Source organism: Anolis carolinensis, chromosome 4, assembly GCF_035594765.1.
Source record: "Anolis carolinensis isolate JA03-04 chromosome 4, rAnoCar3.1.pri, whole genome shotgun sequence".
NCBI classification, from domain to species: domain Eukaryota; kingdom Metazoa; phylum Chordata; class Lepidosauria; order Squamata; family Dactyloidae; genus Anolis; species Anolis carolinensis.
Genome location: NC_085844.1, coordinates 226,965,047 through 226,979,968, shown reverse-complemented (window position 1 = coordinate 226,979,968; position 14,922 = coordinate 226,965,047). Strand labels below are relative to the sequence as shown.

At 38.7% G+C, this 14,922-nt stretch overlaps 1 protein-coding gene across 2 annotated transcripts in view; it reads right to left on the bottom strand.

Annotated features, from left to right (window-relative positions):
- Positions 1-14,922, bottom strand: part of eya2 (EYA transcriptional coactivator and phosphatase 2) — a 162,007-nt gene that overhangs the window by 86,364 nt on the left and 60,721 nt on the right. For both annotated transcript variants that reach the window (XM_003220616.4, XM_062978907.1), the window contains exons 2-4: positions 10,086-10,204; positions 4,735-4,783; positions 3,276-3,418 (exon numbers count right to left, since the gene is read on the bottom strand). In XM_003220616.4, coding sequence (XP_003220664.1) covers positions 3,276-3,418; positions 4,735-4,783; positions 10,086-10,194 — 301 coding nt within the window. In that variant the 5' untranslated portion in view covers positions 10,195-10,204. The remainder of the gene's footprint in view (positions 1-3,275; positions 3,419-4,734; positions 4,784-10,085; positions 10,205-14,922) is intronic.

Below are 14,922 nucleotides of genomic sequence, written 5' to 3'. Positions count from 1 at the left end.
GTGAAAAAATACCTTGGAGTCCCTGTGGACAACAAGTTAAACATGAACCAACAATGTGATACGGCAGCTAAAAAAGCCAATGGGATTTTGGCCTGCATAAATAGGAGTCTAGTGTCTAAATCCGGGGAAGTCATGCTATCCCTCTATTCTGCCTTGGTCAGACCACACCTGGAATCACACTGTGTCCAATTCTGGGCACCACAATTTTAAGGGAGATGTTGACAAGCTGGACTGTGTCTAGAGGAGGGTGACTAAAATGATCAAGGGTCTGGAGACCCTTGAGGAGTGGCTTAAAGAGCTGGGCATGTTTAGCCTGCAGAAGAGAAGGCTGAGAGGAAACATAATAGCCATGTACAAATACGTGAAGGGAAGTCATAGGGAGGAGGGAGCAAGCTTGTTTTCTGCGGCCCTGCAGACTAGGACATGGAACAATGGCTTCAAACTACAGGAAAGGAGATTCTACCTGAACATCAGGAAGAACTTCCTCACTGTGAGGGCTGTTCGGCAGTGGAACTCTCTCCCCCGGACTGTGGTGGAGGCTCCTTCTTTGGAGGCTTTTAAGCAGAGGCTGGATGGCCATCTGTCGGGGTGCTTTGAATGTGATTTCCTGCTTCTCGGCAGGGGGTTGGACTGGATGGCCCATGAGGTCTCTTCTAACTCTATTATTCAATGATTCTATGATTATGTCCATGCTAAAATAAAAACCAGTTAGTCTTAAAGGTGCTACTACATTCCTTCCCTCCCCCCTTTACCCATTCTTCTTCCTTTTTTATGCTGCAAGAGACTAAGGGCCCTTCTACACATGGCTAAAAACCCGGAGGCAACCAGGATTAAAAGGGGTGTGTAGGTGGCTAAATGACGTTAGCCAAAATGTGGGTGGAATTGGGTTAACAGCTGAAAAGCACATGTTAAAAAGGTGGGCTTAAAACCCGATTCTGTCCCAAAAATGTGCATCTTCGCATGATTGTATATCGCTGCAACCACACAAAACATGTGCTTTCCTTCCCTTCCTCCTGTGTGGCTTGCTTCAGCGTATGTGTGCTTTTAAAAAGCTCAAAACAGCTGATCAGCTGAACAGGTTGTCAAAAAATGGAGCCATGGATACATAGGTGCTCAAGGGAAGCACAGTTGAAAAGCAATTAATTAGAACTCTTTGAAACCATTCCTTTCTTTTGATCTTTATCATATTAAACAGGGCCTGAATTTTGAGTTGAGTGAGGGAAGAGAATAAGGAATCTGTTTGTGTGTACATTGAAATATTCACATGTGTGCATATGAGGTACAGTGCATCTCTGAAAAGTTTTTAAAAGTGTTCCCTCTATCTTGATCCGCTTCAAAGGATGGTGTGAGGATGGTGGGGAAACATTTCCCAGGGATGACAGGTCTGTGTGTGGACCTGCTGCTAGGTCTTGAGATTTTCTGCCCCAATTTTGAAAACCCGCATTTTGACACTGTCTGGTAGCGCTCTAACACTACCACTTCTTTGAAAAACACATAACAAAGTCTGGTTTCAGAATATTGTGAGCCTATGAATACTCTCCTAAAATGTTAAACAGCTGGTGACATTTGGGGACAATGGCACATTACACAATCTGTAAAGTACAGGCAGGGAACCTAGATTTGATTGTTATGAAAAGACTTATGAGCCAAGAAAGTATAATTGCCCATCCGGAATAAATGAACCAGTATTGCATCTCATGATGTATGTCAAAATCTGTCATGATTAAGTAAACTAATATGGTGGTTTTGGCTGGAGCTCAAACATCGGGGCCTTTCTTTCACATAGTGGGGTTGGGAATAGGCCATGGGACATCAAACAACTTAAAAGGAATGCTATATTTGAGTTGGGCAATTCACGCATGAGCCTTTTAGTGGAGATGTACAGAATATTAGCAAATGTCCTTGAGGAGAAAGGGTCACAGGCCAGTATCTGGGGGAGGTTTTTAACCTCTCCATTAGAGAAAAGGGGTCAATACTTTTTTTTTGGTTTTCTAGTTTGACTGGTTTTTGCAAAAATTAAAAACAAAAATGTCCAAGTGTTTAAATAGATATGTAGAGAATAGTTATATGTATTAGGTTTGTAGTAAATGAAATTTACCTACTCACACACATGCTCCTTAGGCCTGGTCCTAGCCATAGCCCCAGATCTGCAAGGAATGTGATAATGTATCCATATGCATGAAGTGGACACAAGAAATTATGTGGACAAGGTAAGCTGCTTGGAAAAATGAAGAAGCTACTGACAGGAACTTGTTACAAAGAGCACACCCTTGTTGACAGCAGTTTCACTGGTTACCACTCTGCTTTTGAGCACAATTCAAAGTGCTGATTATGGCCTATAAAGTGGCATATGGTTTGAGCCTGTTTGAGCTCTGAAATCTTTGGGAAAGGTGTTTGTTTGGTCCTGTCATCTGTGCTCAACATGGAGATAATGTCTCTTGACGCCAGACTGCAATTCTTAGCAGCTCTAGGAAACCTCCCTAATGCACATTCATTCACCAGCTAAGAAGCGGTGGAGCACAAGAGAAGCACCTGATGCACATCAGGAGTGCCCAAAGTCAATTGGAGAAATTCTGCCATTACTTGATTTTACATCTTCTTAATTCACTAGCAAAGTTTTGTTGCATTTCTGGAATGTGGCTATGAGTTCATAAAGTTAGAAAATGTAGACTCTAATGTAGGATCTGGGACCTTACTGTATGAAAACTTCTTATGGTCATCTATTCTGTCAGAGCTTTGGAGTTAAATGTGTTGACTTTGTCACAGTGTAGAGCTTGCATTAATCTCTAGCTTAATAGTACTGAATGATACTTCCTTATCTAGCCCAAGGAACTCCTATGGTAATCTATGGTAATCTGCACTTGTCTCCTAAACTGTGTTTTCCTTCAAATGAACCTCCACATGTAATTCAATAAGCACAGTGAAGGAGAATCACATGTACAAGCCATATTCTTAGTGTTAATACATCCTCTGGAAATACCTCCACATTCATATATATATGGTTGTATACAAAGTTTTATTTGACTTTTACATCTGAATTGTTGAATACAGCCAACGGGTATAATCCCATTCTCTTATCTACTGAACTGTTGGGCTTGTCTGAAAATGGCTTTGATCTTCCATTAACAGAAGAACTATTAACAGCTGTTGATGATATTTAGTTTTATCTTCTGCAACAATATTTATTCAGATATTTTAAAATCATATATTTATATAAAAAGAAACAAGAAATCTCAATGACAAATATAGTAAAAAAAAACTGGCACACAACTCACTGTAAGAAGGTAGCCCATAAGGTTGCCCAGGTGGAGGATACGTTGTATAAGCAGGCGTTTGCTGGATTCCTGAACTGTACTGAGTTTGTCCATATGTGGCCATGGTTGGAAAAGATGGGACAGTTACGATATGAGGATAATGTCTATTTAAAAAGAAAAATAGAGAAAAATGACGTGTAGGGAGAAAAATTCTAAGACAAACAACACATACAAAACGTTACAAACATTCCAAATAAAGTTTGATCAAATTGAATTATAATATTCATTGATTTTCTGAGCCAATTTTAAAACAGATAGCTCGAATTACTACTTTTTTTAGTAACAGAGGTAACAGGCAATAACCCAATAAGTCTGTGTTAACTAGTCAAAATTATGTATAGGTCATGCAATGCACATTTAATAAATACATACTGTTTGTGCATTGAGATTAAGTGGACAGCGTGAAAAATTCAAATGGTCAAAGTCTTAAGTTAAAGTCTTAATATTTGTATACAGAATTCGTATACAGGTGTTTTCAAATAGTTGTTTTAAAAAAGCAGAAGCAAAATAATCCAAGAAAGAACATGATCATTATATCAAAATTACATTTACAGTCTTTCTTCCAGCAGTAAAGAATACAATAGCTCATGTCTGGCACAACATCAAATGATGGTATAACGACAGAACTTAATGTGTCGAAATTACGTGCCATCTAGGCCAACCCCCTGCCATGCAGGGCACAAAATCAAAGCACTCCTGAGAGATGCCCATCCAGTCTCTGTTTAAAAATCTCTAAAGAAGGAGCCTCCATCGCACTCCAAGCAGCATATTTCACTATCAAACAGCTCTTACCATCAGGGAGTTCTTCCTAAAGGTACCATGTCAGAATATCAAAACTTACAAAAGATAAGCAGTTGTTTAAACTTGCTTAAGTGTTTTTGTTTTCTATCATCCTAGCAACCATACTTTAAAGTTCATTTCAGTGTCTCTGGTACGGAAGCTTCTGGAGACAAAGTCATACTGTAAGCCATGGCAGCCAGTAGTGCAATGATTCTGCTCCAGCTTTTAGTCCAATCTTTAAAAGGTCTATCCAACAAACCTGCCAAAGCTCCAAATAAGAACCTTTAACAGTTTCTTTACAGTTAAAACCAAAGCCTGGAGCAGATTCACACTCGCCCTCAGACATTAAAACCATCAAATACCATTAAAAACTGTGAGTGACACTAGATTCCATCTAGAGGCATTACTACCTGTTTGATTTAGATTTAACCAATTGCTTGAGTAAACACAAACTTACTTAACCGATTTAACAGTGCAAAGGTACACATGTCCACTCAAAAGTAAGTTCTACAGATTTCAATGGGACTTTATCTCAGGTGAATGATTACAGTGAAGCCTTCCTTAAGTGAGTAAATGGTTCTTTCTATGCAAACATAATTATTTATCATTACAGTCACAAGTTCAGGTAAGGCACTCTTACTTTGTAGCACAGAGATGGAGAGAACACTGAGGTGCAGCTTTGCTGTTGCCTACAAAACAAAACGAACATAATTAACAATACCAACTATATTGATGCCAGTGAGATTGCAATCTGTTAATTACTTTCCAAGGTCTTTGTTTAAATGGCATGTAGAACAAAAGCATCCATAATTGGTCTCATAGGGCATAGGTTGTTTTAACATTGAGTGACCTCCACAGCCCACAAAATTAAAGCAGTGTTGTGTATCATCTCAGATTGCCTGACTGGCCCTGAAATAAAGTACTAATCAAAGTCTGGTGGAAGAAGAAAAGATGGACACAGATACTATGCTTCATTGTTCTCAAGCTTTACACTGACAGACACAGGAAGTCCTTTGGTAAAATGGGGAAGAAAAAACATCAAGACAATAAAAATATAACCGAGGAATACTCAAACCTAGATCATCCTTACAATATTAATCCAAGGAGACCAAAGAATCTCAGACAACAAAGTCCTGAACTATTACTTTACATACTTAACAGACAAGAGAGAACTGCAACAAGTCACAGTACTCCACTTCATACATTAGCCCGCAAGCCAAACATCTCCATTAGGACTGTAGGTGGATATTTGGATTTGCTCATGACTTCATATTGCCACCTTGATTTACAACTTGACCACCTAGAGGTTTGAAAGTGAAGGCTTCTGGATTGTGGGAGAGAGATCAGCAATAGACAGCATTTTTACTTGCAGAATCTACTTTATTTTCTACTATAAATCCAAGATGTATCAGCTGGAGCCCTTCCACAAAATGCATAGACTAATACTTAAGGAATTCTGAGACCAGATATTTGTTTTGAGCAACAGCCAGAGTCGAAGGGAGCTCAACCTCACCACAAAAACTCACTTCTCATTTTTCCAAGGATTCTTTGTTCCTCATTTCAGCAATGTAATTTAGGATAATGGTGTGGGAGCCATGTTGGTGCAGTTATTATTAAACAAAACAACAACAAAAAACAAGACTGGGACTCAGAAATTCTTGTCAATCAACAGCAAATCACTCACATGTCTATCAGTAAAATAAAGTCAATTTTCTGCCCATTCCAAATCTAGATACTTCCATCATGAGCTGCAGTGCCAATCCAATATTCAGCTAACAGCAACCCGAACAACAACATGTTATTTAGTGAGGATGCTCAGTAGCTGTTTTGGCAACCCTGGTGAATAAAATGGTACACTGAAGGCTCCGATGCACTACTTAATAATGACTAATAGTATGACTGGAAACCTATGTTTTAGTCCCAACTAGAGTAAAATCAACTGTTGAATATTGCGTGTTATAGGTAAATCCAATTGGTTTTACTCTACTCTAGTCAAGACAAATAGGATTTAAGACCATGAGAACTGGTTACACATCTAAAGTTCCTCTTTACACAATGATTCTAGTTCATTTCTATTCTAGTTCATATTTTCACTTAATGTCTGCCCTAATCATTACAAGATTATCATTAGCAAGCCATCCCAAATGAGACAACTTCAGTTTATCCAGCAATTCATTAAGATAGTGAATTAAACATCTCAGACATGTTTTGTTTAATAAAATAGGCAAATATCTTGAAAATCTAAACATGAAAAATAATATTATGAAACATTTCAAAATAGCCGGAATTTGTTTTTATAGGACGTTTCTGTATTCATTGTTGGTTGTCTCCTCAACACATAATTTCATTTGCCTTTGATGTTTCATTGTGTGTTTATCATCATTCAGAACTGAACAGAACCTATTATCAGAGCCTGTTACCTTTCATCTGGGATTTCTACCTGAGAAAAAATGTAGTTCAACTTTTTCCTACTCTGAAAACTTCTCATTGGTAAAAATAATATCCTAAATGCCATGGCTTGTCCTAGCTAGAGGGGACCAATTGTATTGATGGGATCTTGGTAAATTGGCAGTTATGCAAGTTTCATTAATTCATTAAATTTTCTATTGCTGGGACTTTTAAGTCATTAACAGTTGCATCTTGTTTTCCCGTTTATACCTCAATAAGACATGCAATACCACCTCTAAGTCATACTGTTCTTACATGTTAAACAAGATGCTAATATGTTACTTAACAATCATTCCATGCCACGCAAATTGATTATTGCTATTACAATCATTGTTCATTTGGGAATATTCATTCCTTGATTCACTATTCCAGTGTTAACTCATGGTTGCCTGTGTCCCAATGATATTGTAACATTTACAAACTTAATGTAACATTTCTTGTTGGCGTTTTTCAAGATGGTTTGGAAACTTCAGTAACTGCAAAGTAGGGCAGCTAGATAACCAGCCGAGACCAGTTGGCCCAGTTAAGAAGTGAGCTTTCTCTTTTAAAACCAAAACAGTTCCAGTGTATAAGGAACTTGTTCTTCTATTTGGACTTATCCAATTAAGTCTAGTTCAAGGTCTCAAAATCTGTAGTTATCAAGAAATTACTTAGCAAGAAATTATTTTGTGTATGTAGGTCTTTTCAACTTGCACTTCCTGGTGTGTGTGTTTGCACACACATACACACATTTTCTACTGCAGTGTTTTTTTAATTCAGTGGGTATCTCATAAGGTTTGGGATCCCTCCTGGAATCAGCGAATGTTTAATTAAATGGTATCCCTCATATAAAATAGCAAAGTCAAGATTTGCATTTTGGATTATTTTTGGAGGGAGATAATTTCATGGTAGAACCCATGGTTTCAGAATCTGTGGATATGGAGGGCAGCCTGTATGATTAGGGTTATTGCAATGATCTTTATTTTCAATGTACATCAAAGACGCTTAGTTATTTTCTGAAGACTACAATATACAGCAAACCGGGTTTTTTATTTTTAAGAACCCCACAGTTATGTTGATGATACAGCACTGCTAATTCATAGCCAACAATTGCATTACCAATGCACATAATGTATGCCAAGTAGCATAACAATATAATAAAAATAATAAAACTTTATTTATACCCCGCCACCATCTCCCCAACGGGGACTCGGGGCGGCTCACATGGGGCCATGCCCAAGACAATACAATAAACAAAATATAAAAACAACATATCAAAATACAATTAAACAATACAGCAATAACACTACACAATACAGAACAAAATAAAGCAAAACGTAGCATAACATAACAAGGGCGGGCCGCATGGACACAAAGTTAAAAACTCGGGGTAAGAAGAGATAAGAATAAAACCATGGGGAACAGGGTCTACAGAATAGATGTTGGGGAGAGAAACAAAGGAGGTATATACAATTACTCTCCGAAAGCACACCGGAAGAGCCATGTTTTTAAAACAACAGGCATTTCTTAGGATACCCGGTTTGGAGACGCAGCTTCTCCAACACATAAGTGTCAGAATTTGCAGCAAGATATATTGTCTCAACTCGGTGTCACTTTGAGATTCACAAAGCTCAAGAAGGATTGTGTCTATAGTTTCTATTAAATTGTAAATATCTTAAAAGGCCATTCATGACCTTGCAGGAAAGGGTTAATAATCACCGTAGTTAAATAAACTGGGTGATTTGCCTTCTGCCAGCTCTGTTTTAAACAGAAAGATTGCAGAAAACAATAGCTGGGATTGTGCTTGCAAGAAATAAGTTTAGCTGCATAATTTACCACTAATTATAAAAACCTATTTAAACATGTCTTCTTTCTTTCCCTGTTTCCTTTCTTTTTCTTCATACCGACCATGTCAGGGCAAAAGAAGAGAACCCGGGAAAGGCAGATACATTTCCATCTCCCTACCTCCGCTACTAAAAGAATGCGTTCTTGGTATCTGCCAAGCATGGAACTTCAGACCACAGATCCGAAGGAGGTTTTTTGTGTGTGTGTGTTTGTTTTTGTGTAAGTGTGGGAAGTAAAAGTGTTCAGCAATGATAACTTTGTGTGGAGAGCAGGGAGAAAAGCAAAGGATCAGCAACTATAATACTTCAAGTATCCTGTCCGATCTGATAAAAGCAGCATATACATACTAAAATAGCTGAAATTCAAACATGCTTAATAGCAATAGAGGTAGCATAATGTATTGCCATCTTGTGTCAATTAATATGAAATTATGTGGATGTACATTGAAATGCATGAGAAGGGGAAAAAAGCTTTATCAACCAAAAAAAAAAAAACAGCAAAAAACAGCATTAGCACTATCTCCTAATTTCTCACTGGTGCTCGGAAGATCACTGCATTATTCCCTCCTCTCGAATTATACAATGCTATTGCATAGAAGAATGCTTTACCTCACAACAGATTTGTTTGCATGTGACAGAACAGCCAAAATTCCAATACATTTCCCAATGGTTTTACAAACTGGAAAGACAGGTAACAGGTGGGATGCAAGAAGTGAAAGGATGTACTAGCATTTTGTGTCTGTGTGCATCCATTTCCATCCACGTGTATGGCACTCCAGATACACATATGTAAGTAAATATGATCAAATCAGAGACTTAAAATCACAGGATTTGAAACTCTACTCAATGTATGTGAATGCTGGCTATTTTGTTTTAAAAAGAGCTTAATTTATTTCCAAAATAAAGGTTACAGTCAGCATTTAACCAGGGAAAAGAACCCCAAAACAGGAACCATCTCTCAGAAAACAAAAGATGTAAAGCCTAGAACCCAAATCTGAAAATTTAGAAATGCATTGTATTCTTAAACATTGTTCTAGCTGGCAAATATAAAGGACCCCAGTTACACCACTAACAACACAAAGCAGAAAAAAGGAGCAAACCGCTGACAGCATCCTAGGTTAGGAAAGCCACATCTACATGTATTGCATGCAAGTAGGAAAGCTCTTTGAATCTGATTTATCGACTGCATATATCTGACATATCAAAGCTGACTATTCTTAAGTTACCTTTTATCTAATTCCCTATTCTTTTGTGGCTTAGAAAGATTTGAGCAGGCAAAAGTAACACTGAAAACAACTGTTATCAGATATATGGTCTCTCTCACCCTGGTGTACGCCAACCCTATATGGCAACATGTCTCCAGCAGAATTTTTTCCAGTGTTTGCTCTCTGATATTCATTAAAAAGGAGGAGAAAATTGACACTGGAACCTTCTCCATGCAAAGCTTACATTCCATCACCAAGCCACAGCAACTTCCAAACATCATCTTCATCCAAAATCGAGACCACACAACTGGAAAGAATCATAACAGTGCCAGTACAATTGAGAAATATTAATCACATTTGCTTGACGCATTTAAGGGAATAACCTCTGAAATCCCAAATCATGCAGGGATAGGCCCACAAGTCTGCTTATCCCAGTTCTTCCAAGTTCATGCACACACACTCCAAGAGCTCGGCATCTAATGTTAATAAATCACGAATAAAAATTGCCAGCTTACCTTCTATGTCATCTGGAACCGTGGCATAAGAGTTAGAAAGGTTAAGCTTCAGAATATCAGGATATTCTCTATTTACAGTCAAGCTGGGTGATGTCACTAGATCTAGCATTTCCTTATACCTGGAGGAAAACAAAGGGGGGGGGGAATCGAGATAATGTATTCATTAATTATGCGTGCTTGCTAATGATTCTACTTTTTTCCCTAGGAGTACAAATATTAAAGCTGATTACCTAAACCCAGGCTTCATATAAATTCTACATAAACAACATTCACGAAAAAAGTTTTCATCAAAGGGAAAATGCTGAATTAAAAATCAAGCATTCACTTCCCTTGGAGATTAAGCCCTTCTGATTAAATGTGTGCCTGCTCATCCTGGATTTTGCCACCAGAAGATTACATTTATGTTCTCCTAAAGTGCCATGAGGAAGAAGCTGCATATTTTAGAATTACCATCCCTTTTCAAGGCAAGGAGTTGCGTTGGAGAAGAAGGAGAGTTACAGAAGTGTCTGGGATGAAATAATGGACGTGGGAGGCACTTGACAGCATTATATAGTCATGGAAGATTTAAAGGGAGGAAACAATTCCACAGGATCGGTTCCAATTAATCCTGATGACAAGCAATCTCACATGCAGTGAGTGAACACCATGAGAAGTGAATGAAAATTAAGTGGCCTTAACTTTTTGTAGGATTGCATGCACTAAGCGGTAGTTCTCATCCTGTGGGTCCCCTGACGTTTTGACCTTCAAAACAGACAGTCTTGGTCGCCTTAGTCGATGATCTTCGCTGGGAACTGGACAGAGGGAGTGTGTCCCTGCTGGTTCTGCTGGACCTCTCAGCGGCCTTCGATACCGTCAATCACGGTATCCTTCTGGGACGCCTCGCGGGAATGGGACTTGGAGGTACTGCTTTGCATTGGCTCCACTCATTCCTGGAGGGTCGGTCCCAGATGGTGTCATTGGGGGATGCCTGCTCGGCCCCACAGCCGTTGACTTGTGGGGTCCCGCAGGGCTCTGTGTTATCTCCCATGTTGTTTAACATCTACATGAAGCCGCTGGGAGAGATCATCAGGAGTTTCGGGGTCCGGTGTCATCTGTACGCAGATGATGTCCAGCTCTTGTCACTCCTTCCCACCTGTCACTAAGGAGGCTGTCCAGGTCCTGAACCGGTGCTTGGCCGCTGTGTCGGACTGGATGAGGGCCAACAAATGGAAATTGAATCCAGACAAGACAGAGGTCCTCCTGGTCAGTCGGAAGGCCGAACAGGGTACTGGGTTACAGCCTGTGCTGGATAGGGTCACACTCCCCCTGAAGGCGCAGGTGCGCAGTCTGGGGGTGATCCTGGACTCATCGTTGAGCCTGGAGCCCCAGGTCTCAGCGGTGGCTAGGGGAACCTTCGCACAATTAAAACTTGTGCGCCAGCTGCGACCGTACCTTGGGAAGCCAGACTTGGCCACGGTGGTCCACGCTCTTGTTACATCCCGTTTAGACTACAGCAACGCACTCTACGTGGGGCTGCCTTTGAAGACTGTTCGGAAGCTTCAATTAGTCCAACGGGAGGCTGCCAGGTTAATAACTGGAGCGGCGTTCAGGGAGCGTACTACTCCTCTGTTACACCAGCTCCACTGGCTGCCAATTAGCTACCGAGCACAATTCAAGGTGCTGGCTTTAGTCTATAAAGCTCTAAACGGTTCCGGCCCAGCTTATCTGTCCGAACGTGTCTCCCGCTACGACTTACCTCGAAGCTTAAGATCGTCAGGTGAGGCCCTGCTCGCGGTCCCGTCAGCCTCACAGGTGCGGCTGGCGGGGACGAGAGACAGGGCCTTTTCAGTGGTGGCTCCCCGCCTATGGAACGCCCTCCCCATTGAAATCAGGCAGGCTCCCTCCCTCCTGTCCTTCCGAAAGAGGACAAAAACGTGGTTATGGGACCAGGCATTTGAGCATGAGTAGCAGCAAAAATGAGATAAGAGTATATGACCTACTGACAGACCCCACATGAACATGGAAAGCGCCTTAAATGTATATTTAAATGTATAATTATGTATATTTTAATGGATATTCTTAATTTTATTGTAATTTTTAATCTTGATGGAGTTTTAAATTTGACGACAACTGTTTTTAATGTGTATGTTTATATTGTAAGCCGCCCTGAGTCCCCTGATGGGTGAGAAGGGCGGGGTAGAAGTGATGTAATAATAATAATAATAATAATAATAACTCCTATAAATCCTAATAACTGGTAAACTGGCTGGGATTTCTGGGAGTTATAGACCAAAACACCTGGGGACCCACAGGTTGAGAACTACTGCATTAAAGGGTCAAATGAGATGTTATGGGGAAAAGGCATTCGTTAGCACATTTTCAGTCCAGCAACATGTTTTTCTGGGAGACAGTAGGTGCTTCTGTTTCAGTGAACAGCAAACCCAAAACCTCTTCAGCTATCAGTCCATTTGATGACAACTAATAGTAAAGAAGAGATTTCAAAGGCCCCATCTAGACTGCTATATAATCCAGTTTCTGAATGCAGATATGCCTTGAATTACATTATATGGCAATGTAGACTCATATAATCAAGTTCAAAGCAGATAATCTGGATTCAGAAACTGAAGTAAATAGCAGTACAGATCCAGCCTAAAACAACTTGATCTGGCACTACTATTACATGCTTTGTCATGAATAACTCAATGTTTCAGGTGGAGCTATCAAACAAACATCAGTCCCATAATTGGCACTTAGATTTAATTACAGGTACATTTTGAGGACCTGGTGTAGAGCAATGAATGGGAATACTACACTACTTTAAATTGATTTCCTGCATTCTCATGTCTCTTTTAAAAAATGCTTCCTCCTACCATAGGATTTGGGAATCAAATCCTATGGTAACCACATGCAAACTTAATGACTAGATTTGGGAGGCAGCAGTTGTAATAAATATTTTGTATGACTCTTGCAAATTGTACAATCTGTGCTGAATTTTATTGGTTTGTTATTCGATTACCCATCCTATATTATAAGATCTATGATGGTATTGATGTGCAATAAAATCTATTTAACATAATTCAGAATGATTCAAAATTGTAAAATAATTAATTTATAGCATACAATTATTAATATTTTAATATATTTATCATTTTAAATTATATTATTTTAAAATGATAATTTTAATAATAACAAATAATATTTGATAATTAAACATAAAAGTAGATCATCACTTTAATAATTTGAGAAAAATTAAAACAATATCTGCACAAACTTGGGTAAAATCAGTACTGGAATGAAGCCAATTCAATGGCCCTCTAAAGGGAAGTTATGACTTCTTTAGCAAATAATTTGGCAACAGAGGCAAAGGCAAGAAGGAAAGAATATAGGTTTCTACACTATGAAAAAGAAGAAGAGTTCATAACTCCCAGCAAACGTTTCATCAAAAACTAACAACATGCTTCTGTTATATGAAACTATCAAATCAGCTAAGTCTTGCATAAGTAAACAAAAACCCTTTGAACCTTCTTGGGAGTACTTGAAAGATAATTCCAAAATGGAATTTTGTTCTCTTTCAAAGCCTCCACTTAAGATTTCCATTTTCATGGCCAAAGTTATAGTTTGTAACATGCTGGTAAGACAAGTTTATTTGCTTTCTCATTTTTTCTCTGTTTTGCTCTTCATGAATGTTCAGGGAGGATTCCAGAGGCAGCTCCTGATTTTTTTTTTGTCTGTTGTAGACCATAGGATGAGTTAGCGCAGAATCCCATTCTTTCCAAATCAAGTTTTACTGCATTGTTTACTGCAAATATGCTGCTGTAACCCAACACTAAAATTATATTTTCTCATCGCTGCTTACTATTTATTTATTTATTTATTTACATCATTTCTACCCCGCCTTTCTCAGCTGAGGGGACTCAAGGTGGCTTACAATAATAGGCAAAAATCCAATGCCTGACAAATGCATTCAAACAACAGTTCCGATAAAAAAGCGCCAAAACTGCTCCAAAGAATCTCCAGCTAGACAGAGAAGAATGGTTGGGCATAAAAGACTTTGTAAAAACTTCTTTGTCAGAGGCTTTGTTAACTGAGGCATGCCTATATTACTCTCATTTATGGAACACAACTGAAGTCCCCTGTAGTAAGTTTAAATCCTGAAAATTGAGTCATCCAGTCCAACATTTATTATTGTATTAAATATGAGTTTCCTCTATACTCACAATAAATTGGGAGCAATGGTTGAATTATGAGGAGAAAGATAGAGAGCTCGTAATGAAATCCATAAGCTCCCCCCACACCCCATTTTAAATAAATCACGGTTGCTATAATTTCAACTTTCTATAACAAGTAACTTTGGGGAACTATTATGGATGGCTGAGGGACAGATAACCTTCTCCTTCTGTAATTTGAGCCTTAATTGGTCTAATTTATGCAATGAAATCAAATTGTGAATTTGACAATTTAATAAATAGCCCATAACCATGGAATCTTGCTCAAACTACTATTTTAAAAAAACGAATTCACTGCTTTTCATTTTCAAGATGTCAGGTTATACTAGTCATTCAAATATTTTTCCAGAGCTCTAGTAAATATAATTAATTCAAGGTTCACTGAAAAACAGGCTGCCATATCAACATACAAGAGATTTAGAATAAAATACAGGATTTTCAGGTGTCAGTGCCAAGAAATAGCAAACAAAGTATCAGCAAGAAAATCTCAGCTAACCTCTGAGCACTAATAATGACCAATATATTTGTAGGGAAATCAAATGCAAGGTTACCATATTCTTGTTATTGATGCTACTTTTATTGAAAGTAGCTAAGACATGGACATTAGAAAATGGTCCATGAATTTCCACTGC